We start from the raw sequence: 26,516 nt of genomic DNA, 5'->3' as shown, positions 1-26,516 counted from the left end.
CAACCCCAAACTCATATATCACAGAGAAATTTAAGAAGTCTCTCTCTTCTCACTTTCTGCTCTCTCTCTCTCTCCTACATCAACCCCAAACCCTAGCTTCTTTTTCATCCTCGTGAGCTTGCTTACAGCTATCAGACCTTGTTCTTGCTCAAACACGTCTAGACCCACAAACCGTGGTCTCGACGGGGCTGTGAACACAGTGGAAGTGCTGTGGTGGCAGAGAATGAGGACGAAAGAGGAAAAGGAGATGTGATGGAATCAGGGGATCAACGCTCTGAAGAAACTTCGACAGTGGTCGGAGATCGTCGCCTCGAAGCCGTGAGAGATACCACTCTCAGAAGCAATCAATTCCCAAGGTCTAGGCGAAAGCCATAGAACTTCCAGATTCAAAAGATTCAACTGTAGAAGAAAGTGGTCCCGCATTGTCAGTTACAGAGGACCTGTGATTCAGTAACACAGGTTGTTCAATGAAGTTATGTGCCCTAAATGAACGTGGTTCCTGAGAAGGCTTGGGTGCTGGTGGAAATTTTTTCATTTGCTGATAACCAATCAATCCGCAATGGAAATTCCTACCAAGATTCAGCAGATAAATGCCTTAAGAATAAAATGCAAATAGAAATAAAAACAAAACTCATACCCAGGACATAGAAGAACTAAGAGTATTAACAATCAGAAATACATCACAAGCAAAACCAGTTCAACTCAAAACTCCATACTTATTTTCAAAATCATAGAGTTTTGATACTTTGAACAATATAAAGTGATGAATGATGATTAAAGTTTTACCACAATATTACTCGGTACTCTAATGTTGATAAAATATAAATATAAATTAGTTGAATTTATCGTTGCTAATAAAAACAAGAATCTTTGAAATGCCTGTGATATTATCTAGCCATTAGAAACTAACCCAGCCAGCAAGCAACTCACCTACATTTGTCTTAATGTCATGAAATGATTGTTCAATTTGAAGTTTGAACAGAAACATCTCTGTTTGACTTTTCATGGAATTAAATAATCTAAATTCACTTCCCATAATTTTCACTGGGATAAGGCTTAAAACCTTGCAAATGGAAGCTTACCAATATTTCAATGTCATCTCCTTTAATCGGGCTTCAAGCTTTTGAAAAAGGGAGTCTTCTTAAAATCTTGCTTATTGTGAGTAGGCTCAACAAAATTTGTTTCAAGAACACCTACAAAATACTATAACATCACTCATCAACTATCCACTAAAACTGGTGTTCTTGGGAGATAAAGTAGTATTCTGATCCCAAATTCAAACACATTAAAAGCTAGAGAGAGAGTTGCAAAGGAGAAACACAAAGGACGAAGAGGTACTGATCTGGAGGTCAGAGAGAGAGATGAAGAAAATGAGAGGCAGTTTGTTTGGTACACTCAGTGAAATTACTGAGACAACTCAGTGAAATTTCAATAAAACAAACTCAGAGAAATTTGTTTAATTTTCTCTGCCTTTAACTGAGTAAAATTGGTGAAGTCAATTTTCTCTGGGTTTGGGAAGTCCAGGATTTATCAATTTTCTCTGGTTTGAAAATTGGTCAAACTGAACCCAGAGAAATTTGAATTTTCTCTGGGTTGAACCCAGAGAAATTCTTTGGAAGTTCAGAATTTCTCTGGATGAAATTTCTCTGGATCGCGGCAATCGACAGGCCGACGAAGAGGACTCCGCTCTCTCTCTCTCTCTTGTTGGAAACTCTCTTCTATTTCTCTCTCCCTACAAAGTGTGAGTTTGTTTTTTTTGTCCTTGCTGGCTTTGCTTCTAGCTGTGTTTTTTCAAACTTTTCCCATTTCTCTTCCCTTCATTTCTGACTTCAACATCTCATTTTTCTCTGATATATTTTGCAATTCCGTCTTCTTATCCATCAAATTTGCCCTCAAATGTTCAATGTTGTCTTTTGATTTCTTTAGTTCCTTTTCTGGTTCATATTCTCTCTGGCTTGGTAAGCTCTTCTCAAGCTTCATATGCAGTCCCTCATTCTCTTCCGAGATACCTTGCAATTCAATTTCCTTCAAATTTCTCTGGTTGTTGAAATTTCTCTGGTTGATCTTTGGTTTGTTCAAATTTCTCTGGTTGTTCAAATTTCTCTGGAAGTTTTGTTATTGCCTCATGCTATCTCTAGTTAATCATTTATCTTGTTGTGCATTTGTGTTGATGCTATCAAAGTGCTCTTACTTATTTTGCTTTTATGGTGCTGCTACAGATGATGTAGAAAGAAGATGATGATGATGATGATGATGTTGAAGGTTGCTTGCTGCTTTTTATGGTTGTGATGAAAGATTTCAATGTCAAGTGGAATTTGATGAATGAATTCTGAGAAATTTTCAACTATACCAACTTTATTAGATCTGATTTCATTGAATTTCTAAGACCTCCTCCTCTGCAGAGAAATTTCAATTTTCTCTGGGTTGAACCCAAAGAAATTATTTGGGAAGTTCATAATTTCTCTGGGTTAGAAGTAATTTTCTTTGGGAGCGTTTTTGGAACCTTCTATCTGTGACACAGTGAAAGCTTTCAACAACATTTGGTGGAGGATCAAACCCACGGTAGAGAAATTTGAAATTTCTCTGGAGTCCATGAAAGGCTAAGGAAATTTCTTTGGCAATGTCCATGAAAAGCTAAGGAGGCCAGAGAAAATTTCTCTGGACCAATTTTCTCTGACTTAATTTTCTCTGAATTGATGTTGAGAAACCTTAGACATCATAAAAATATTTGATGTACTTTATATTATAAAATTATAATATCAGATACCTTAAAAAAAATACCCCAGAATTTGCCTTTGGTTTTTTTAATCCAAATTCAAATTTTGTTTTTGTAAACAAAAAAATAGTTTAATAAATGACCTCTGCAACTACAAGTGATTGGCAACCATGTCTGATCTCATCTCAGTCCACAAACCCTAAATCCAAACCCTAATTTTCTGCAAACTGGCAATTGCAGATACTACAAAAATGTGGTCTTTTTCATCACCATCCTCTTTCATCCTCCCCACATGCACTCGCCTTCTCTATCGTCCCTGTAATTTCTCGTTTCAAAATTCTCCACACCCAATTTTCATCACTCGCAGATCCATACACCCTAGATCATGTCTCTCTGCACCAATCGCCTCGAGTAGCCTCCAGCTCTCGTGGTTCGCCCCAGACCTAAGCTCAACCGACGAGTACGGTGGTTGGGCAATCGTTGAATCCCCAATTCAGAGCAAAAACAAAGGTCTCGTTTGTTTATATATATATATATATATATTGGCTTAAATCTACATGTTTTCTATGTAATTTCTGTTATAAATTGTTGTTGAGTGTTTGTTCTGGCTCTGCAGGTTGGCCTACATTTCTGGTGGTGGGTATTGGAACTTCAATCACTGCTTTACTAGCTGCCATTGCTTACTTTAGTCTATTCAGAAGAGGTTTGTTTCTTGGAAATTTAACCTATTTTGGGGTTTTTGTGAATTGGGTTTTAATTGTAGAACATTGTGTTTTTTTTTTTTTTTTTTTTAGGTCTTGTGATAAAATTTAGGAGTCCACTGCATGCTTTGCACGGGATTTTAGGGCCATCTGAATCTGATAAAGCCATTGAGAATAAAACTATTGATTATGATTCACGGTCGAGTGACACTGTGGTTCCTGAGGCAAGCTTGGTGAGTGAATTCGATGCAGTTGTTGAAGAAGTGGCATTAGGTACATTCCAATTTCAAAAGTTCTCAAATTTGAACGGTGTTTTGATTTTGTTTTCTCCTTTTAAATTGCTTTCTTATCTGAGCATATTAATTGATGTTGAAGCTGCAATTCCGCTTGAGCACTGAGATACATGGTAGAGGTGTGATAATTGTTGAAGCTTTGGAATGCCTCAATGTTAAACTATTAATGGAAAAACAAATAAAACTCATTTTTATATGAGAGAGATGTGGATTACAAATGCAATGTACAAGGCAGTAGGTTGATTTCTTATCCATGGGTTGTCCATTGTGTCCCCCCATTAAGCAATTAACTGCTGTTCAAAGTAACAAAGTGATGCATTTGAATGTTTTTGTGTGTTGTGCATCAAGTTTCCCACCATGGCAAACAATTTGCTTAAGTGTTGTAATTGGAAGCTCCATCAGGCTTGATTCATTTTCTCCGTTTTGAGCCTGAACTTGACTGAGCTTTAACTTTATTAGTGTGTTGAAAGTAATTTTGAATGAACGGACTAGGTTGTCTTAGTTGGCCTGAGCTTATGACTCTCATATGAGAAGTCATGGGTTTGCATCGCAAGGGTTGGGCCAATGGTTAAATGTTACATTCCCCACTCCCCCTTGAGGCTATCTCTGGGGCTTTGGCCCGGTAATTACTTGGTATATCGGACAGGGGGATTCCATGTACTTGGGGGATTAGTCGGACTGAAGCCCTAGACGACTTCCTGAGCAAAAGATTTTTTTTCCCTACATTATCCTTTTTGTCTTAATGTGTTTCGTCATATGGAGTAAATGACTGATACTCCTGAAAAATTAATCATCTTTTATGAGCATCTCTTTAGCTTTTTGCATTTTTTCTCAACTTGATGGTTTCCATCTCCAACTTTTTGTTTTATAAAATGATTGTTGTGATAATAGCTGGATTTTGGAACTTGATTAGCTCTTAATGTTGTTTATATTGCATCGTGTGCCACTTTTTATGTACTAATCTTTTGTATTTTACCTTTGTTAAGAGACAAACCATCTAAAGGGGCAAGAAAGAAAGCTTGGACGGATGATAATTCCAGCCCCTGTGGATTCTACTCAGCAGGAAGCTTTATCGGTGCTTAAGAAATTGAAGGTATGTCTTAGAAGCATATTCTCATAAATAGGAGTCATATATATGGATATATCCATTTCCTGTCAAAACAGACTCCTTATTTATACATTGGGTCATTTAGAGAGTCTCTTTAAGACTGTCTTTTTCCTTGTCTTTGTTTGTGTTTGGGGTTGGACCAAATTACTATACTACATCCCCCCGCCTACAGATTTGTTAATATTTTTCACAAATTTTACGAACAGAAGATTTTATTTTCGTATTTGCCATTCCCCTTGAATCTACTTCTTGGAAGATGAACTGCCAACTTCTTATTCTTGGCTGAAGGGATGTGGGAGTGAGTGAACTTCTAAAATTGTTATTACTGACTGCATATGGTATTTGAATCAAATTGATGTGCCTAAATCACTAGAATATATGACTATGAAGTTTTGTGTCCAAATGTTCCAGCTTTTGCCTCTAGGTCTCTTACCTGGTGTTTAGCATATTATTGATTAAGGCCTCGTTTGGGAACCCTCTTTTTTAGCCAAAAAGTCAAAAAGTTACTAAATTATCCAAAAAGCCAACAACTCATACCAAAAAGTCAAAGATTCTCTTTTCTCTCTACTTTTTGCACATCTTTTCGTAAAAAGTCAAAAAGTCATCCCAAACATACTAGTTTTTTTTAGCTCATATTTTAGCCAAATAGTCAAAAAGTTACTAAATTAGTCTGTTCCCAAACGAGGCCTAAGACATCAGAAATTTGATTTTGTGGATGGTATAATTGTGAAGTGTAATCATGATAGTACCATTCATTATGATCCAAAAGTCATGAAAGAAGAGAGTCTGTGGCCTCGAAACTTTGGTCCTTACATGTTACAACATTAACCAGGGATTGATGTCGTGAAGTTTGGACTTTATCTAAGACCTTGAAATAGAAGTAATCATAGATCATATATTTCTTCCATTAGTTCCTCTCCTCCTCCCTCCCTTCCTTATAATGTAGAAATATTTCATCATCATTGCCGTTCAAAAAAAAAAAAAAAAATCATCATCATCTGCAATAATTTTATATATTTTAGAATAGAAGCCTATGCTATTTTGAGTGAAACTTAACGTTCAGTTCTAAGCATGTTGCGCCATTGTAATTAAGGTATACAGATCATTGAAGATGATGTCAAGGCAGATGAATTGTGTACTCGGAGAGAATATGCAAGATGGTTAGTTCGAGCTAATTCTTTACTGGAAAGGTAGGATTTGGTCCATGGATAAGATTTGTCAGTATCATATAAATGTAATGTGCCAGCTTGTGATGGTCTCTCTTAGCGATTTGTTATTTGGTTTAATAGGAATCCAAAGCATCAGATTGTTCCATCTGTTGCACTTTCTGGGTCTATAGTTGCTGCCTTTGATGATGTGAACATTGAAGAGCCTGATTTTGGGTCAATTCAATGTAAGAACTGAGATGGTTTGATGTTGATATTCATGTAGTGATGTTCCTTGGATAAAGTAACAAATTTCTAAATTTTTCCCTTGGATTTGTTATTCAGCCCTGGCTGAGGCTGGCATCATTCTTAGCAAGCTGTCTGGAAAGAACACGAGTTTGGATCAGGATGATTCAAAAGGCCTACAAGGTGTCGATTTTTATCCTGAGAGGTACTCCAACTATGCTTCTTTCAATTGTCTGCTTAAAAAAATAAAATAAAATAAATAAATAAATAAAACAACACACAAACACACAAATATTGATATTCTTTTCACTTAAACATAACATATTTGGTACCTTAGTTTCATATCTCGCCAGGATCTGATAGATTGGAAAGCACAGCTAGAGTATGAAGCCATGCCAGGAATAAATGAAAAGGTACAAGAAATTTGATACATGATGGGTATATATATGTCTATGGTTCTTGAAATATCAGAACGGCATTATTGATAAGTGACATTTTGTCATCCTTTCATAGCTTTTAAAACCTGACTTATTTACAGTCCAGATATCAAGGACCAACATGGGTTTTATGGACATGAGGGAGATCAGTTCAGATGCATCACCTGAGCTTTTTATGGATATGCTGGCTGGTGACGAAGGCATACTCAAAAAAGTTTTTGGTATCTCTCTCTCTCTCCTCTCTGAAAACAGGCTATAGATTGCACAAGTTTACATATTTGAATGCATCTTATCTGCCATTACCATTTAGTAGTTGGCAGCATGTTGATCAAGACCTAACATTTGATCATATTCTTTTTTTATGTTGAGTTAGCTAAGTAGATGTGAGAGACACAACTGACTTGCTTTCAAAGCAATGGAAACAAATTTTAAAATGTGTCTGGTCCTTATTGAGTGTAGTTGGCTTCTTTTGATCACTTAATCTGTGTGTTGATTTAGACTAATAATGAACTTCCACTCTTATGGGCAAAATGGTTCTGTAATGCTCTATTTGGAACGAGGTGGAATGGTTATTCCTTAGGCTCCCCTATGGAATGATAATTCCCTCACAATGGTCAATGATGATCTATGAAGCATAGACACGGATACGGATACAGATACGGATACGGATATGAGACACGGCGATTTCAAAACAAAGGAGACACAGACATGGCGGGAGACACGGCAATTTTTTTTTGAAGATATATATATATTACCTATTTGTTATATAGATTAATATTATGTTACCAATACCAAACAATCAAAATTAATAAAATTTAACATTAATTCGATGTATTATATAAAAATCATTACATTTAAACATTATAAATATATTTTTTATAAATTATAAACGTTATATAAAGAAAAAATTAAATAAATAATAAAAAATAAATTTGCATATATAAATTTATAAAGAAAAAAAATTAAACTAAAATATACAAGTATATAAATATCTAATCAGCAAATAAAATAAAAAAACTAAAATAAGAAAAGAAAGAAAGAAAAGAGGGAGAGAGAGAGACGAGGCAAGACTTACTAGGTCGAGATGAGATGGAGATTTGATTGGAACAGGAGCCTCGATGGAGATGGGGCTCGCGACTGAAGATCGATCAATTGAACAAGTTCTCCTGTCTTTTTTTCTTCTTTTGATTTAGGGTTTAGGTTTCTCCTCTTTCCGTGTCCCCGACGTGTCCCTTACAATAATAATAATAAAATCAAATGGACGTGTTCCCGGCGTGTCGGCGTGTCAGCGTGTCCCTGTGTCCGACACCGCTACAGCACTAGTTCTGCCATGTCTGTGCTTCATAGGTGATGATTATATTTGCAATGCATTTTTCGTTATTTTTTTAATCAACCAAACATGGGAATGGATATTTCAATGGAATGATCATTCCATTCCACTTCATTCTAGTAAACCTTGCATCTTAAGAAAAGGTGTTGATTTAGTAGTGATGGAAAATATGGAGTAATTAGTTTCCAATGGGAGATGCAATGAGACTCAAGTGAGGTTCTTTCATTCCTCCTGGTGTGTGTGTGTGTGTTGAGGTTCCCTATTTTTTTTGCTATAGAAAGCATGTATATGGGGAAATGGCCACATAGGTGATAAGCTGTAGTCTTTTAAATGGCAGTGCTGCCAGGCTTCTCTTCAAGGTGCCCATCAATGTGTGCAAAGATGTAATATATGCAGTTTCATTTTCTCATATAAGAAGATTATAACCTAAGAAGCATGGGCACTTCTAATAAAGTAATGTGTTGTGTTCGACACTGACTTGATATTACACAACACAACACGACACTCGTCGGAGACTTCTCAATACGTAGACCCACATGAATCACATTACAAGTTTGAATAAAATGACTTGGAATCCAATGATAAAACAAAAAACAGTATAAATTTATATATATTCTTCTCCTTTAGACTTTCAAAATTATTATCATTGACTTATATATGCCAAACCAAACCAAGCCTTGAATCCCATCAAATGGGGTCGGTTATATGAATCATTCTTTTCCACACGACTCTATCAAAGGCCATTTCGTTAGTCAAATTAAGTAGATCCAAATCTCTATTTACAACGTTAGCTAATGTTAATCTAGGCTTACCCGGTCCCCTAACACTTCCATCTGCTATCATTGTATCGCATCTTTTCACTACTGTCTCTATTGGTCTCCGTTGAATATGACCAAACCATCTCAATCGATTCTCTCCCAACTTATTTTCTATCGATGCTACTCCTATCCAATTCTGAACACACTAATTCATAATTTTGTCTTGTTTAGTCTTACCACACATCTACCTTAGCATTTCCATCTCAGCAACACTCATCTTTTCTACATGTTTCGTGGTTGCCCAACACTCCATCCCATACAACATCACCAGTCTAATAGTCGTTCTATAGAACTTTCCTTTTAGTCTAGTGGGTATTCGTTTATTGTGCAGTACCTCAAACGCACTTCTCCATTTAAGCCATCCTGCCTTAATTCTATGGGTCATATCCGCATCAATCTCCTCCGCCGTTGTGATAATCAACCCTAAATAACGAAAATGTTCACTCTTAGACAGTTCTTGGTTCTCAATCTTCACTTCTCTGCTTTCATTGTTACTGTTACTAAATTTATACTCAATGTATTTTGTCTTAGTTCTGCTTATTCGGAATCCTTTAGATTCAAGACTCATATATGCCTCATAATAAAAATATAAGATTATATATTTGGCACGTGACCCCCATATGTCGTGTTCTACATTTTTTTGCCAATTTCTGTGTTTGCGTGTCCATGTTCGTGTTTCTTAGATTATAACTGTTGCATTCTGTTTAACAGGACAGGGAAAGCGGTTTCAACCAAATAAACCTTCAACAAAGGCACAAGTGGCAGTGGCACTGACAACTGGCAGGATGACAGAAGTAATTCATGCTGAACTGTTGAGACTAGAAGCTGAAAATTCTTCGAGGCAAAATGCAATGGAAGAAATTAGGTTTGAGCTTCTGAACCGAGGAGATATACAGAGATATTGGGATGGGAAGGTAGAAGAAGAGAGACGTCGTGGTTTTGAAGTGCACAAGGGTTATCTTGCTACAATTCATGACTTGGAACAGGAGAAGATTGTTCAAGAGGACACTCTAGCCAAGTATTTGAAGGAGAAGGCTGCCATGGACTGCCAGAAGCAGCTGCTTTCAAGTCTGAAGGAAGAAGTCACTGAGATGTCAGAGAGGCTTGCATGTGAGAACGCTAAACATGCAGATGAGCAACGAAATTTGCAGGACATGCTCAGTGATTTACAGGTCAAGCTGGAAGGAACGCTTGATGCAAAGTCAATACTTCAAGCAGAGATTGAAGCTCTGCGGATACTCAGGTAAGAATTAAAGCTGCATGCATTTTCTGATTTTTTTTCTTCTTGAAATTTCTATACGACTCTTTATATTTTTCTCTTTTCTTTTATGCACAAAGTCTCATGTTTATATATATATATATGTATGTATATGTTTCTAAATTATGTATAGAACTGTGATTAGTGATTAGTGATTAGTGATTAGTGGGCTCCAGTAGATGTGGTAAAAAAATAAGATCAATGATCAGGATTGGTTTATTCGGAGGGAAGAGTGGGGAGAAGGGAAGTGGGTTATGGAAAAAGGGAGGGATTGTTGGACAGAGTCGGTCATTTGTTAGGAAGGATTCATGTAACCGACCTCACCTGACACAAGGCTTAAGTATGGTTTAGTTTGTGATGAACTCTTTGATCTTCTATTGAAGTCTATAGCATAGCCCATGACATTGTGATATAAAATGTGCTACCTGCGTATATGCTGTCAGTTGATTTTTGAGTGGATGTAATGTTAAAAAAAAAAATACTATTCCAAAAAATTTAAAGCCATGATGATTTTGTTTTTAGCTATTTTCAGTATCCATACCATACTATTCCTGTTTCGTTACAAAATAAACTATTATGCTTTAAGAGGACTATCGGGTTGGCTCACCTGAAATAAAAGTTGGTTTGCTTTGCAGGGCAATACTTGGTGTTAAGTTTTGTTCCTTCTATTTCTCCCATCATGATTAAGCCTACTGTTTTAGTATCTGGTTAGACAAGACAGTTATTGCCCTAATTTAATAGTTGGCTAGTGTCTGGTGAGACAATGCAGTTATTGCCCTAATTTTATAGTTGAGGATTCTTGTGAGTTAGGACAAGAATATTATAATGTTTTGGTTTAGTCCTAGACTGTCAACAAACATAGTTGTTACTAATAGAAGCTATTGGATGCAGATCTTGGATTGAGGATGAAGCTAGGAAAAGCCAAGCGCGTGCCAAGGTTCTTGAGGAGGTAGGCCGAAGATGGAAATGGGACGACTGAGATTAATGTTTTCTTTTCCCATATGAAGTAGAGATTTGCTGATAAATTACTCGAAGAAACCCTTGGTCAAGGGATACGCCAGAAATCTTCAATAATTGTCGTGCATCAAGCTGCTTCTTAGACCCTATCATTATTGAGAGTTTGTCTCTGGGCATTTGTTTGTGTATTTATAAATGGCAGCATATCCTGCCAATCATGTATTTTGTGATTTGTTTTGAGTTAATGAATCACAGAGAGCAAACTGAACGGATTTTGTGATGTTTTCAGAAGTAGTTTTGTCTTGTTCTCTCTCCAAGTTCTTATGTGCAAGAGGACATAAATTCTGTGTTGTCAGACATATATTAAAGTACAAATTGTAGTTCATATCATTTAAACTAAACCCAAGAGGGAAAGGGTGGTGGGGTAAGGAGGCTTGAGTACCCGATCATCTTATGAGATCTCAATTGCTTGAGTTTCATGTCATTTATGTTACTGGTGAAGATTTAGTACTTGTCTATGAGAGAGAGAGAGAGAGAGAGAGAGAGAGAGAGAGAGGAGACTGAATCCTTTGTCTGGATTCTTCTTATTTTCTTGTCTTAAATTCTTTCTTTATCACATAATTAGGGACATATATTTGTTCGAATTCTCTTTATCTGTCTCAAACTCCTTTTTACTATACGATCAGAGAGTTTTCTCTAAGCCCGAACTTGTTCCCTGGCCCAGAAGTAGCAGGGGATGGTGAGTGCCTACATGCTTGGAGGATAATCAAGGAATTTATGGGCTAGTTGGCATTGTTTCCAAGTGGTCAGACTCCTAATTTGGATTTTAAATGTTCATGTTCATGTTCATGAAAGAATAATTGGAGTGAATTATAGTTGTGGATGTGTTTTTTTAAATCTGAATAATATAGCTGGTGTAGCAATAAAAGTACCTGAAGTTTAAATCAAGTCGTGCTCTTTAATCCGAAATCGAGATCCATGAACTCCACCCTCCAAAAATAAATAATAATAATAATAATAATATTCCAATGGACTCATCATTCACAATGTATCCATTTTTCCTGGACTTGTCCAAAAATTCTAATTTTCCTATTTATCTTTCCCAAAATTTTGTTAGATTAAAATGATGGGTAAATTTTTGTAAACAAAGAGTGATTTTTTTGTAATAGTAAGTCTAAGAATATAAAAACTTAATGCAAAATCAGATTTTAAACGTACGAATAAATAAAATATTTATATGAAAATAAGATTATGTTTTGATTGTTCAACTAATAATTTTTTTTTTTTTTTCAAAAAAATTGAACCACCTAAGAGCAACTCCAACCACACTCTCTACTTTTCGCTAGCTAAAGTACAAAAAAAAGTATACTCTTTATTTTACCTAATTACTTTATCTATTGTGTTCTCTAATCACGCTCTTTATTTTAGCTAATCATTTAAATTAACTTAATTAATTTTTAAAATAAAAAAATACTAATTGCTGATATTTTACTAATATAAATTTGCAATAATAAATTTGCCCATACAAACATACAAAACCTATAGAATGAGGAGGAAAAAAAATAAAAAATACAACATAAGTTATTCCGTAATTCATCAAACAAAATTGAAAGAACATATAAAATTGCTACACACACATATATATAATATAAAATCCCAAATCCAAGACATAAATATACAAAAATCTAAAATATATACATACATAATTGTTTGGAGAGCCTCTGGGGCTCTTCAATTGTAGCCACAAAAAAAATAGAATGGTAAAGTAGCTAGCCTAATAACTAGCCCATTAGAACTCAAAATTAGACTTACATTGGCTAAAATATCTAGCAAACTTTGTTTAACTATTCCCTTGAAGATGCTCTAATGGGCTTAAAAAAAATAAAAATAAAACTCAGAGAAAAGCCAAAAAAAAGAAAAAAGAAAATTAAGGTGGGCAGAGCAGAGGTGTTAAATCTTACAAGGATAAAAGTTTGGCTGATACAGCTTTCCCTTTGGCTAACATATTCCATATGCTTCATTCCATTAACCAAATGGCAAACAATTAAATTAAATTTCCAGCACAAACCTTTTCCAAGCAAACTTTCCTTTCTCAATTTTGGGTGAAACCAAACGACAAAAACAAACATGCATGCCCCCTTTTTCTTTGTTTGGGCCTCTTAAATGGACCCTACTGAGCAGTGTTAGGAACATAGAAGATTTTAAGTATAGAATATATAGGTGTGAGATTAAAAATATTTTTACAGACATATTCATATGTAGAAGTGAATATATATATATATATATTATATCTGTAAATGTTGTGTTTTGAGTAATCTGTATTTCTATAGACTTTTTTGACCTCACCACCTTCTCCATGTGGGCCCATAATCCTCTTCTTATGATATTAACAAGAGATTTGAACTCTCTCTCTAATCAAATCATAATGAGAGGATATCCTACGCAAGTGCCTTTCCAAGATCATTCAAAGAGAGATTGATCAGACCGTTAGGATTGGTGGGTAGTTTTGACTTTTTGGCTATTCTATCAATCCGAGGATATGAGTTCTGTGGGTCTGAAAATGAGTGGACAAACACCAATCAAACTAGTGGATAAACAGTGGGAGCTAACAGATAGAGAGAGACACGTGTTCATTGCATGGCATTAAAGACAAGACTATTATCTTCTCCGACCTTTTCGTCCCCAACAGCCCACCTTATAAAATAGGTCTTAAAATCCCATATAATTAAAAAAACAAACTATAAATAAATAAGACAATTTTAAAATAATTTTATTTTATAAATAGAATCTCAGTGTACATAATCTCCTCAAGATAACTTATCCCTCTTATCCTCATCAGTCTAGTTCTCCAAACAAATATAACTGAAATTTACAAATCACTACTACTAGCATTCAAAATTTACTACACGAGCGTAAGGGTTGGTTTGGGAATCGGCTTGTAATTTTTTAATTTTTTTTTTAATAAAAAGATGTATAAAAAATAGAAAGAATAAATTGACTTTTTGAAAGATCTTGAAGACCTTGATAACCTTTATTAGGGTTGGGGCAAACATCCATCCGACTCGTTAAAATCGAATGGCCCGAACCAATCTACCATAGACTGGATGGTTTCAATGGTTTGAGTAGATTGATGTAGATATATTTTTTCCAATCCGTCAAAGTTCGGATGAATGACAGATGAGATACCACCTGACCTAAACCGACCCCGCTAACACCACCAAGAAAATGATGTTATTTTGTGTGTCAAAAAAATGACATTTTATATAGTAATTATATTTGCTATTTATGAAATATAAAAATTGAGCTTTTATTTTTATTATAAAAAATGAGGAATAAAAAATTTGAGCCCAAAATAATAAAAAATTATTGAAAAATAGTTTGAAAATAAGCCCAAAACAGTGAAGCTCAAACTGTCAAATTAATCTGCATTTATCTGCCAGCCTGCATAGCACGTTCAATCCGTATCCGCTAACTAAGAAATAGAAGCGGATTGATTTTTTTCAATCCGTCTAAATTCAGACAGATAGTAAATGAGAGGCTACCCGACCTAACCCGATCCGCAAGCAATCCCAACCTTTATAAAGAGTAAAAAATTGGGTGATTTAGTTGTTGTCTGTAGCCAACTCTATGTTCAAATTTACAGTTGCAGGAGTCTTTGTCAATCTGTATAAATGGTTCTTTTTAACTATACACACATTCTTCTGAAGAAATGAGTTAACATCTGAGACCCACTTCCACAACCCATATGGAGAATTTCAATCCTTCTGGAGAAAGACTAGCCACTAGTTTTTTTTGGTGGCTTCTGTACCTCTTAGCATGACAGTTGTGAATAGATTTTCCATTTATCGGACACTCTTTCCACACAATCAAGTCTTCTCCTATCAAATTTCACAGATAATGATAATGCTGATTATGTGGAGATCCTTTTAACTTCAATAATGGCTATTAAATCTTCACAGTTATTTTTTTTGGGGGGAATATTCTTCACAGTTATTACTTTCCTAATCTAGAATTTTTCTGGGTTGTTCTTGTTTTCATTTTCAAGTGGTCTGATATGGTTTGAATTCTGAACTATGGGGTTGGGGAGAGATGGGTTGAGGAGTGTTTGGGAACTGGGTTTTCTCTGTGGATGACAGGAAGGAGAAGTATTTCCTATCATAATAATCTACATGATATTAAGGGTAGGTTTTCTTGTTGCTGCTTCTATTGCAGCCTATGCAGTTAAGCAGCTCAATATCAAAACCTCGAGTTCATCGGCCACTCTAGTCAAGCCTTCTGGTACTTAATCCAATCACTTGTTTCATATTTCATTCAATACTTTTGCTTGGCATCAGCACTAACAAAATTGAGATACTTTAGAGTTCTGTTTGTGAGTATGTTGATGGCTTATTTGTATATCAGAGACTAAATTGTGTTTTTATTTTCTTTTTTGGGGACGTCATATTGTTTTTATTTATCTTGTATAATTGTTTTTTCTGAATCTGGGACTCAGAAAATGGCGAATTATCTGAAAAACAACCTCAGATTGATGGGGAAGATAGAGAGCACTTTATATGTTCTATCGATGGCCTCAAAGAACAGGATGTGAGTATTACTGCAAACCTTGATCAAAACCAAGTTTCTTCTTTGATTATATTTTTTATTTGTGGTATTGTGTAGTGAAGATTAGATATAAATCTTTGTATTTGTTGTTGTTTTTGAATTTTAATATGGTAATTTATACATATTGTAGGGGGAGGAGGAAGAGGAGAAAGAAGAGGTTAAATTAATAAGTGGGATAATAAACCATGGTTCGAGTAATTCACCCAATATTGAGGATGAGATTTTACCTGAATTTGAAGATCTTTTCTCCGGAGAGATTGATTTTCCATTTCCCAACGACAAGTATGATACGGAGAGGGATTCCAAGGTAGAGAGAGACAGAGTTTACGAGACTGAGATGGCAAACAATGCAAGCGAACTAGAACGTTTGCGCAATTTAGTTAAGGAATTGGAAGAGAGGGAAGTAAAGCTAGAAGGTGAATTGCTTGAGTATTATGGTTTGAAAGAGCAAGAATCGGACATTGTTGAATTGCAAAGACAGCTCAAGATTAAGACAGTAGAGATAGACATGCTCAACATCACCATCAATTCTCTGCAAGCAGAGAGGAAAAAGCTTCATGAGGAGGTCTCTCATGGAGTTTCTGTGAAGAAAGAGCTTGAGGCGGCTAGGAATAAGATAAAGGAGCTTCAGAGGCAGATTCAGCTCGAAGCGAATCAAACGAAAGGTCAGTTATTGTTGCTCAAACAACAAGTGAGTGGTCTTCAAGCGAAGGAGGGAGAAGCATTCAAGAAAGACGTGGAAGTTGAAAAGAGTCTAAAGGCTTTGAAGGAATTAGAAGTGGAGGTTGTGGAGCTCAAGAGGAAGAACAGAGAGCTTCAACATGAAAAGAGAGAGTTGATCATTAAACTTGATGCTGCTGAGGCCAGCGTTACAGCCCTTTCTAATATGACAGAGGTAAAAGTCTAAAGTTCCCTCTTGCATATTTGTATCCTATGGGATCATTCATTTTTGTTTTTCCAATTCAATGCAAATGGTTTATCAGATTTCGAAAAATCTAAACCATTATTGGTATAATTTAAACCATAATTCTATGGTATCCATGAAGATAACCATGAAGAAGAAGATATGAAATTCATGACTAATCCACAAACTCACTACAAATAGCATAGATAACATTGAATAAGTTTCGAAGAATGAAAAACTGCTCTCAAATTTATAAGCAAAATCATAGTCAAGAAAGGGATTAATGGGCTTTGTAATGCTTTTGATTAGAGTAAGTAAGAAGAGTTTGTGTTTTGTGGGAGGTTTCATCTTACAATTTTTTAGATATATAGCTTGCTTGGTTTGGTGTAATTGGTCGAACTTTTTTAAAACTTCTAGTAAATATTATATATATGTATATGAAATGCGTATTTTGTATGAACATTGAGTTTGAAGTGGAGAGAGATGGTCATACGTGAATGTTTATACTTTGAAGAGAGAGAGAGAGAGAGAGAGAGAGCAGGAGATCGAGTGCAGCAAACAAAGTTAAGGTTGCAATTGCAACAAACAAGGCTGCGGTGCTAACATAAACAAAATATTTTTTTTTTATTATAATTTTTTTAGATCTGATTGATGGGGTCAGCTGACACCATTTCTTATAGCGTGCCCCCCCTGGTTTGAACTACAATTACTTTACACTTCATGCCCGGTTCTCAATTTCGCTCTTTGTTTTGTTTGTGTAACATCTAGAGTACTCAGGATTGTCTGAGAAATTTAGTGTGGACTTGAAATCAAAGAAATTGATGAATCAGAACTATTTGGATTTAAGAATGAGCTTGTAATCAGATTAAATTCAATCCTAGTATGCTTTTGTTTATGCTGCTTGCAGACTGAAATGGTTGCCAAGGCCAGAGAGGAGGTGAATAACTTGAGGCACACAAATGAAGACCTTTTAAAGCAAGTTGAAGGGCTTCAAGTAAACCGGTTCAGTGAAGTGGAAGAGCTAGTGTACCTTCGTTGGGTCAACGCATGCTTGAGATATGAGCTACGAAACTACCAAACACCTGCAGGCAAAACATCAGCTCGTGATCTCAACAAGAGTTTGAGTCCGAGATCACAAGAGAAGGCTAAACAGCTTATGTTAGAGTACGCAGGATCAGAACGTGGCCAAGGAGGGGACACGGATCTTGAAAGCAACTTTTCTCACCCCTCATCCCCAGGAAGCGAGGATTTTGACAACGCTTCAATAGATAGTTCCACAAGTAGGTATAGTAGTTTCAGTAAAAAGCCTGGCATAATTCAAAAGCTTAAGAAATGGGGCAAAAGCAAAGACGATTCAAGCACTGTTTCATCACCATCCAGATCGCTTGGGGGAAGCTCTCCTAGGAATAGCGTTAGCCATAGACCAAAGGGTCCATTGGAATCCCTAATGTTGAGAAATGCTAGTGATAGTGTAGCCATCACTACATTTGGTGAAGCTCCTGAATCTCCGGAAACTCCAAAGGTTTCTTCTCCTGGCGGTGATTCACTGAACAAGGTTGCATCGTCGTTCCAATTGATGTCTAAATCGGTTGAAGGGGTTTTAGATGAAAAGTACCCTGCATATAAAGACCGGCATAAATTAGCTTTGGAGAGGGAAAAACAAATCAAGGAAAAAGCTGGGCAAGCAAGAGCAGCGAGGTTTAGCGACAATTCAAAATTAAATTCTAGCTTTGACTCTAAAGCCAAATCCATAAGTTTGCCACCAAAACTTGCTCAAGTAAAGGAGAAAGTAGTTGTCTCTGGTGACTCGATTGATCAATCCAATGATGGCAAGACAGCAGATCCTCAAATGGTGAGCAAGATTCAATTTGCACATATTGAGAAGAGAGCTCCTAGAGTTCCTCGGCCACCTCCTAAATCATCTGGTGGTGCAAATACTAATCCTACGAGTGGGGTACCAGCTCCTCCGCCAGGTGTCCCACCACCGCCACCACCGCCACCACCTGGTGGTGGACCGCCTCGCCCACCTCCTCCACCAGGAAGCTTACCAAGAGGGGGAGGGAGTGGTGACAAAGTTCACCGGGCTCCTGAACTAGTTGAATTTTACCAGTCATTGATGAAACGCGAGGCTAAGAAGGACACATCGTCTTTGATATCTCCAACATCTAGTACAACAGCTGATGCTAGGAGCAACATGATCGGGGAGATTGAGAACAGATCGTCGTTCCTCTTAGCTGTATGAATGATTTCTCTACTTTCAGTTAGCTATTCACAAATTATGACAAAGATTAACACAGTTTTTCTCTTGATCCAGGTGAAAGCTGATGTGGAATCTCAAGGAGATTTCGTGCAGTCCTTGGCAACTGAAGTCCGAGCAGCATCCTTCACCAACATAAATGATTTGGTCGCATTTGTGAACTGGCTTGATGAGGAGCTCTCTTTCTTGGTATACTCATTAGACTTCACTTGTTGAAATGGGTTCATTCATATGCCATTGACAATTATAGTTCTAGATCGAAAGGGATTAGCCATTCTCATATTATACAAAGACTTCAATATCTAAAATCACAATGCGACCTTTTTTTCTTTTTTGGAGAATACAAAAATGTTTACTCTGACAAAGTTCGAATTAGCTCACTTCTTGTTTAACATTCTCATTAAGCAAGTACTAAATATTCAAAATTGTCTCAATCATCTGTGTTTCATTAAGGTTGATGAACGCGCAGTCCTTAAGCACTTTGATTGGCCTGAAGGGAAAGCAGATGCGTTGAGAGAAGCAGCATTTGAATACCAGGACCTGTTGAAGCTAGAGCAGCAAGTGACCTCTTTTGACGATGATCCCAAACTCTCTTGCGAAAGTGCTTTGAAGAAAATGTACAAGTTGCTTGAAAAGTATGTCTTCTTCTCTTGCGTAATCTTAAACTTCTTTTCGAAATTATTCTATGTTGTCAGTAAACATAAATTTTTTGCTGATTTCCAGGGTGGAACAGAGTGTTTATGCGCTCTTGCGTACACGGGACATGGCTATTTCACGATATAGAGAATTTGGAATTCCAGTTGATTGGTTGCTGGATTCTGGTATCGTAGGCAAGGTATACTTCTAAAACTAGATGATACAAACTTCCATGATGCTTAAATGCAACATTGGTACTGTTTATTTTTGGGTATTTTGAATATTTTGTGTCAATTGGCAAATGTAACTTGAACTTTCCAATGATGAACAAGCTCTTACTGTTATGGTTAATGATGGTTGGCTCGACCATCATGTTACCTCAAAACAACGAAATCATAAGCAATATCATAAACGTTTAATGCTTAAAATGAACATGTTTTCCTGTTGCAGATCAAGCTCTCGTCTGTACAACTGGCAAGGAAATACATGAAACGTGTAGCGACAGAGCTAGATGCAATGAGTGGACCTGAGAAGGAACCAAACAGAGAATTTTTGCTTCTGCAAGGCGTGCGTTTTGCTTTCCGTGTTCATCAGGTAATAATATCCCAACTTCGGCTAATTTTTGTTGATATTAAGTTTGAAGGTTCTGAGGGTTCAGAGAACAATATCATTCATGTAAATGTCTACTTTGCTATGGATGTAACCATTCTGAAGTTGGAGAGAACAACTAAAAGCATATGAACCACTTTTGAGAAAGTTTGGTGTTGAATCTCTCTCTCTCTCTCAATTATGTAAAGTAGGATTTCAGTCAGAAAACTTAGGCCAAGTTTGGCTACTGCCAAAAAAGTGCACTTATTTCATCTTTTTATCTTTTTTGGGTCACATCAATCAACATCTCCTCTCTACTTTTTCTACACATAATACAAAAAAAGTCAAAAAGTACACTTATTTAGTCTTCCCAAACTAGGCCTTAATTGAATTTAGATAGAAATTAGGAACCAAAAAATAGAAGTTGCTAAAGCAGTGGTTTCCAAATCCCATTTTGTGCAAAATTCATTTTCTTCTTAAACATTAAGGTCATGTTTGGTAACTTTGCTAATTCATTGTTTTTGGTTTATATAAATTTAGAAAACCTGTTTTTGATAAAAAAAAGAAAAAATTCTACATATTTAGTACATTTCAAGACACAAATACAAAAATAAAAAGACATGTTTAGTGAGTTGCCAAAAAGGGAAGTGGCCAGAGTTGATTGTCAGAGAAGGGGTGGGAAAGAAAGGAGGGAATACAAATTTGTATTCAAAACAAGCGAAAGCACATTTTTTTGTTTCCTAAAATTTTGGATAATTTAGAAACTATTACCATAATTTTAAAAACCAAAACAGCTATCAAATGTGTTTTTGTTTACAATTTTTTATATATTTTTTTAACAAAATAGTAAACAGAAAACAAAAGCGCAACCAAACATTCAATATATGACAAATAGCGAGTAACTGTTTTTGTTTGTGTTGCAGTTTGCTGGAGGCTTTGATGCAGAGAGCATGAAAGCTTTTGAAGACCTGAGGGGCCGTGTCGGTACACAAACAGGAGAAGACAAATAAGTTGGAAACATGAGGGTTTTATATTGTGTTCTTCTTCTCTCTTATTTATATAATTCAATTTTCAGTTGTATACTTCATCATCATCTCCATGTATGTAGGTGTGGAAAACATCAATTATATTGAACATTGTACAATCAATAGTTCAGTTCAATCCAAAAAAAAGAAAGAAGAATCTTATACAGTTATCAATTACAAGGGGTCAGTATTCCAAGTAAATTTCCAACTTTTTAGGTCTGATAGCACAGAGGAGAACTATGATCTCTCTTTCTCTGGAGTGAGAAATAATGCATACACTACCGCATTGTGATGATGAGACTTCTATCGGTAAACTTGGCACCTCCCACCTTTCCTTGAATTTGAGATGGCAGATGGATGACACGTCTTTGATCCCCTGCTTCCACAAGCAACTCTGATCCTCCCCTGAACTGCAATTTTGTCCAAATTTGAAAAATAATCATCATTTTCTGTTAAAAAAGCAGACAACAATTGCGCGCACACAGAGACATGCACAATGTAATTCATGTTTTCAACAAGTTGAATCATCAGCTACAGGAACAAGCTTTGCAAAATTCCACACTGCAAAAAACCATATTTTTACAAGTGGCTCATTTACTGTTGTCACTGGATGCCGAAACATAGAATGTCTTATGCCCTACAAATCAAATCAAAACAAAAGTATATCTCCCACTAGGCTCTAGAAGTATATTCTTATATTCCCATCGTTCCTTATTTTGCCCTTCTAAATCATGATATATCACAAAAATAAGTATGCGAGTTCTTTCTCTATTACTTTTTAATGACCTAAAACATTTAAAGTTCCCTTTCTTTTAGTTTTGCTCTGTGAAAAGTGTACTTCAAATCATTTCACCTTCCTTTGATTGAGATATCTAGAAAGGATCTGTACTAGCAAGATCCATTTAAATACAATAAAAGGAAGTTGGAACAGAAAAATGAAAGAGAATGAGAGCATACTTGGTATAGCTTGATTTCTGACTTGTCGAAACCTGGCATAAAGAGGGTGACTGATTTCTTGGCAGGATCAAACCTGACTGAAGGGACAATAGGGATGTAATGGCTTGTTTGCACAGAGAGAAGTTCTTGTGCATCTTTACTGATTTCGTTCAGCAATATCTCATTCCAAGTTCGAGAGGGTTCCATTGAGATAGTCGGAATGAGAGAATAAGGTAATGGTGAAAAGTTCTTCTCAACTGTTTCCATTGATTCTACACGAGAACTTGGAGACACAATACCAAATGCACCAGAAACCTGTGCACCAGCTTGGATTGTACAACCCCAAAAACGTAAAGCAGAGTTCACGGAAGTTGGGCTGTTTGGGTCCATCACAAGGTAGCAGCCAAATCTACTTGGTTCCGCAAAGATAGAAGATCCTTTCTACAGTGCACATAACATAACCAATCCAAATCTAAATTGACTTGCATTAACAGAGGTAACAACATGAAATGGGTATCAAAATACCTCCAGAGTTTGTTCTAGATCATCCCATATTTCTGCACTCATTTTCCCATTGAGCTGGGACCCTCTAGTGCTTGAACTAGTAGCCTCATCTGCAAATCTCAAGAGAGATGGACCAGCCAACCTCCCAAGGTCAGTCTTTTCAGCCAAGTTTCGAAAATACTTCAAGTACAATCTGTACAGAAACATGTGATTACATGAAGATTGAGAGAATCACATGAAGAGAGAGAGAGAGAGAGAGAGAGAGAGAGAGAGAGAGTTCTTCCTAACCTTGCTTTGCTAGTTGCACCAATCATCCGTATAGTTTCTTCAGTACTAATACCATCGTATACAATTACATCAAATTTATCTTCCTGCCGGTTTCTTTGAGCAACATTCCTAGAGAATCCTACAAGCCTCTGAAGTGCTAAGGCTGAAAATATAGAATCCATGCCAGGGAGAACCCCAAGCTCTTCTCCAACCACCTACCATATCACCAAAAAAAAAAAAAAAAAAAACACATGAGAACCGCCCATGGATAAAAGCATAACTGAGGAAACAATGTCTTTCAGACACAAGAAATCCAAATAATCAAAATGATTGTTACATAGCCACCCCTTCGAGCACTCCTTGGGTCATATTAAGACGAGCATCTGCTTGCTTCAGCCGATTGAGAGGTTCAAGCAGCATCTGCAATTATTGGGAATAATTTATCTAGAGTCAAAACTACTTAAATTTAAACAGCAGTATCAGATATAGGGAGCATAGGAAGATAGAAAAACACACTTTAGTAGTTTCCAGCCTAACAGCTGAAAGGTTGTTGTTGCATGTGATTGGAGAAGTTCCAATCTTACAATTTAGAAGATAGTCAGCAGTAGGATCTTGGGATTGTATCACCAAGCATGTTTTAAGCCCAGCCATTGCATAATGCTGATCAACAAAAATTGATTAGTTAAATTTTGAGAAAATTTTAGAATAAACCCAATGGAATTATATACAAAAGTGAAGGAAGATTCCCAAAACATAATAATCAAATTCATTATGACAGAGTAAACAAAATATATCATCTAAATCTACATGACAGACTGACACTACCTACGTGCTCTTTTTTTTTTTTTTTCTCTGAAAAAGAAAACAAAATATAACAAATAATTCCAATTAAGAAACAAGCAATAATGGCGTTGAAGAGTTTTCCTAAAGGTCATGTGCTTTGAGGAAGAAAGTTTAGCATCATTCTCCCTGCATGTTTCTTGTGTTTATTTAGCTAGGTATGATATGCAAAGACTACAAGTTAAGGCCTTTTCAATTGTAGAATCTAAAAATTGTCAGTTTTCATTTCATACTTGGTTAGATATGCGAAATACCCAGATTAACTTATGCTTACCATAGGTTGTATAAAATGTTTGGATCGTGAATTTGGAAAGGGAAAAGACAGAGTTAGGTAAAATGTGAAAGAAATATAACTACATTATATTTCACCTACAATTTACCCACTTTTTTCCTTTCCCTTTTCAAATCTCTATCCAAATTCATAATCCAAACACAGCCTTAGCCTTGAAGTATCTCAATTAGATGTCTTGAAATATCCCTTCCTCAACTATTAAGCTCTAAAAACAACTCATCTTTTTTATTTTTATTTTTTTTGTAATTATTTTGTCAATCAACCCAACTGGTCACTTCTTTCCCAATAATTACTACGTAGATGAACACTAATTTGAAAATCATCAAAGAAACAAAGGTACATTTCCATTAGCATTCAGAAAACTAGCAAAAACCCATCACTATGAACAAATATTACAGTCCAATTAATTATAATTGAAGCCCAATTGAATGAACAAATTGAAAGCATTTCCATTCATACACAGAAAAAAGGTAAGTCAGAAACAATTTGTGCCCCCAAAACAGAAATCACAAACAATAATATAAGATGTGAATTAGTAACCTGAGCGGCGAAGATGGAGGAAGTGGTCTTGCCAGAGCCGCCTTTGCCTAAAAATGTGACCAATTTGGTTAATTTCTGAGGAGAAGAAGGGGCTTCATTATTCGCTGCCATGACCAAAACACGAAGAGCTCTTCTTCGAGTCATTCTGGGAAGATTTCGTAGGATAGACTTGTGTCTGGTGGGTAATGAATATGAATTTGAATAAGAAGAAGGAGAAGGAGAAGGAGGAGGAGGAAAGAGTAGTGATGGAGTCAAAGAAGCCATTTTCTGCAGATTGGATGATGATGATGCGATCTCAAACCTCCCAACCTAAGTGGTTGCGATGTAGACGAGAAACTAGTGTTAGCTACATATAAATATTTTATATGTAACGTAACCAGAGAATGAGAAACGCAAAGAGCGGCGAAACGGAATCGGGAGATGGGTGTCAACTTGGGGTAGGTTCGGTGTGCAACCGCTAAATCGGTTTGTAGGGTTGCTGGTAAGATTTAGGCAATATATTAGTACATTTTTTTTTTAAATTTTTTTTTTAGATATATTTATTCGTAAAAAATCAAAAAACATATTTAGGCTCCGTTTAGAATAAAAGTTGGGATTAAAATAGTTATTTTAGCTAAATAAAATAAAATGTCACATCCAACCCATAATTATTTAATTTTTTCTTTCACAAAATTAAAAAAAAAAACCAAAAACCTATCTCAAACAAAATTTTTTAACTTCAGACTAAAATAATAAATAAGTAAACCCACATCCCAAACGAACCTTTATTTAGGCCTATTTTATTGCAAAAGTCAATTTTTTGGCTTCTTTTTTTTTTTGTCGCATGATCTCATTATTATTTTTACATATTTTTTAAAAAGTTTAAAAAAAATTAAAAAATTAATTTTTAACTTATTTCCCAATGCGACCTTTTAAACTTTAATACTTACACTGAAATTGATATGCTTTACCTAACTCAATTAAATTAATTAAGGGTACCCAGCAAAAATATAAATAAATAAATTAATAATTAATTAGAGTATTTACCGATCGGATCGATCATTGTAAAAGTAAATCCGAAATTAAAATGATTTTTACTGTTTTAGAAAAATTAAAATCATAATCCAACCATTGTGAAAGTGGACTAGAATCAGTTAGATTCTACGATTCTATTTTTTTTTTTATAATAAAAATATGCATGATATAAATTTTATGTTAGTAATAAGCTAATAAAAATTAGTTTGCTTAAATTTATTAGAGTTTGTTAATTACACCATCAAAATTAGATTTCAAATCTTATAAAATAAAAATATCTTGTAAATTACAAATATAAAAAAATAATAAACAAATATATCAGGTTCCATTTGGTTTGTAATCATAATCAAAGCCTTAAAATTGGAAACTGAATCGATTGAACAATTTTACTATTTTCAAAACTATAACAAGAACTGAAACTAATAAAATTATACCAAACCAAACCAACAATTTGAATGGTTCTATTATTTTTTTTAAACACCCCTAAAACTAATTGTTATTAGTTTATGAAAAATTATATCTGGGTGTGTAACATATGTCTCAATTTCAACACTTGTGATATTTGATTATAACCTATTTTGCTATTAGTTATAACTTGGTTATGCGAACTAGTCTGACACAGACTCCTAAATTAAAACAAGTTATATTCAACTCTTTTACACTGTATCTAGAGGTGTTTGTGGTACGGTTAAGATGATTTGAGAGTAAAATTATAAATCGAAACGTAAATGGCGGATTGACAAATAACCAAACAACAGTTTGGGTGATTTGGGGCGGTTTCAATTTGTTAGTTGATTGAAAAATATTATTAAACAATTGTCAAACATTTGCATAATATATAACACTAATTTACATAATATTTTTCATATATATATATATATATATAACTACTAATTTACAATAAATTTTATATCTTAAATCTCTCTCACACTCATTTTTACTTTAATGCTTCTTTAAAGGTTAAAAAAATGTATATAGTAACTATACTAGAGCGGAGCGGTTTTGAAAGTAAATTATAAATTTTAAAATTTAATCTGTTATTAGTGGATGGATTGGTGCGAATTTGTGCCATTTTAGCAAATTGAACGGTATTTTGCACAAC

The 26,516-nt window shown here is 35.4% G+C and overlaps 3 protein-coding genes across 4 annotated transcripts; 2 read left to right on the top strand and 1 right to left on the bottom strand.

Moving 5' to 3' along the window:
• The first annotated feature begins 2,791 nt into the window (after nt 1-2,791).
• Nucleotides 2,792-11,410, top strand: LOC114285865 (SLH domain protein). The gene is made up of 11 exons (XM_082892657.1): nt 2,792-3,226; nt 3,333-3,419; nt 3,511-3,690; nt 4,697-4,803; nt 5,920-6,008; nt 6,108-6,211; nt 6,309-6,414; nt 6,547-6,622; nt 6,753-6,867; nt 9,506-10,037; nt 10,944-11,410. The coding sequence occupies exons 1-11, from the start codon at nt 2,968-2,970 to the stop codon at nt 11,029-11,031; spliced, it is 1,743 nt and encodes a 580-aa protein (XP_082748783.1). The 5' UTR covers nt 2,792-2,967; the 3' UTR covers nt 11,032-11,410.
• Nucleotides 11,411-14,607: 3,197 nt separating this feature from the next.
• Nucleotides 14,608-21,195, top strand: CHUP1 (Hydroxyproline-rich glycoprotein family protein). Its single transcript, XM_028228952.2, has 9 exons — nt 14,608-15,287; nt 15,502-15,593; nt 15,742-16,506; nt 17,423-18,751; nt 18,830-18,961; nt 19,226-19,407; nt 19,496-19,607; nt 19,859-20,002; nt 20,920-21,195. Exons 1-9 carry the CDS (start codon nt 15,179-15,181, stop codon nt 21,004-21,006), a joined length of 2,952 nt encoding a protein of 983 aa, XP_028084753.2. The 5' UTR covers nt 14,608-15,178; the 3' UTR covers nt 21,007-21,195.
• LOC114285872 (P-loop containing nucleoside triphosphate hydrolases superfamily protein) lies at nt 21,102-24,873 on the bottom strand. 2 transcript variants are annotated; one of them, XM_028228955.2, is made up of 7 exons: nt 24,401-24,873; nt 23,245-23,388; nt 23,074-23,148; nt 22,750-22,943; nt 22,483-22,654; nt 21,979-22,398; nt 21,102-21,582 (listed from the first exon to the last, which is right to left on the bottom strand). In XM_028228955.2, the coding sequence occupies exons 1-7, from the start codon at nt 24,662-24,664 to the stop codon at nt 21,553-21,555; spliced, it is 1,299 nt and encodes a 432-aa protein (XP_028084756.2). In that variant the 5' UTR covers nt 24,665-24,873; the 3' UTR covers nt 21,102-21,552. The 2 variants fall into 2 exon arrangements, with proteins under 2 accessions (XP_028084756.2, XP_028084754.2); XM_028228953.2 differs by having other exon boundaries at nt 21,102-21,431.
• Between the last annotated feature and the right edge of the window lie 1,643 nt (nt 24,874-26,516).

The sequence above is a fragment of the Camellia sinensis genome, chromosome 10 (genome assembly GCF_055761805.1).
Source record: "Camellia sinensis isolate YWXY chromosome 10, ASM5576180v1, whole genome shotgun sequence".
Taxonomy (NCBI): domain Eukaryota; kingdom Viridiplantae; phylum Streptophyta; class Magnoliopsida; order Ericales; family Theaceae; genus Camellia; species Camellia sinensis.
Note: the sequence above shows the minus strand (reverse complement) of the source record. Positions and strands in the feature narration are given on the sequence as shown.

Excerpts from the sequence above, each read along its gene's own strand:
- LOC114285865 (XM_082892657.1), top strand. The coding sequence starts at position 2,968 with ATGTGGTCTTTTTCATCACCATCCTCTTTCATCCTCCCCACATGCACT. Across the intron at positions 3,691-4,696 it reads TGTTGAAGAAGTGGCATTAG|AGACAAACCATCTAAAGGGG; the intron begins GTACATTCCAAT and ends ACCTTTGTTAAG. Across the intron at positions 10,038-10,943 it reads GAAGCTCTGCGGATACTCAG|ATCTTGGATTGAGGATGAAG; the intron begins GTAAGAATTAAA and ends TATTGGATGCAG.
- CHUP1 (XM_028228952.2), top strand. The coding sequence starts at position 15,179 with ATGATATTAAGGGTAGGTTTTCTTGTTGCTGCTTCTATTGCAGCCTAT. Across the intron at positions 15,594-15,741 it reads ATGGCCTCAAAGAACAGGAT|GGGGAGGAGGAAGAGGAGAA; the intron begins GTGAGTATTACT and ends TACATATTGTAG. Across the intron at positions 19,408-19,495 it reads ATGTACAAGTTGCTTGAAAA|GGTGGAACAGAGTGTTTATG; the intron begins GTATGTCTTCTT and ends GCTGATTTCCAG.
- LOC114285872 (XM_028228953.2), bottom strand. The coding sequence starts at position 24,664 with ATGGCTTCTTTGACTCCATCACTACTCTTTCCTCCTCCTCCTTCTCCT. Across the intron at positions 23,149-23,244 it reads TTAGGCTGGAAACTACTAAA|ATGCTGCTTGAACCTCTCAA; the intron begins GTGTGTTTTTCT and ends CAATAATTGCAG. Across the intron at positions 22,399-22,482 it reads ATCTAGAACAAACTCTGGAG|AAAGGATCTTCTATCTTTGC; the intron begins GTATTTTGATAC and ends TGTGCACTGTAG.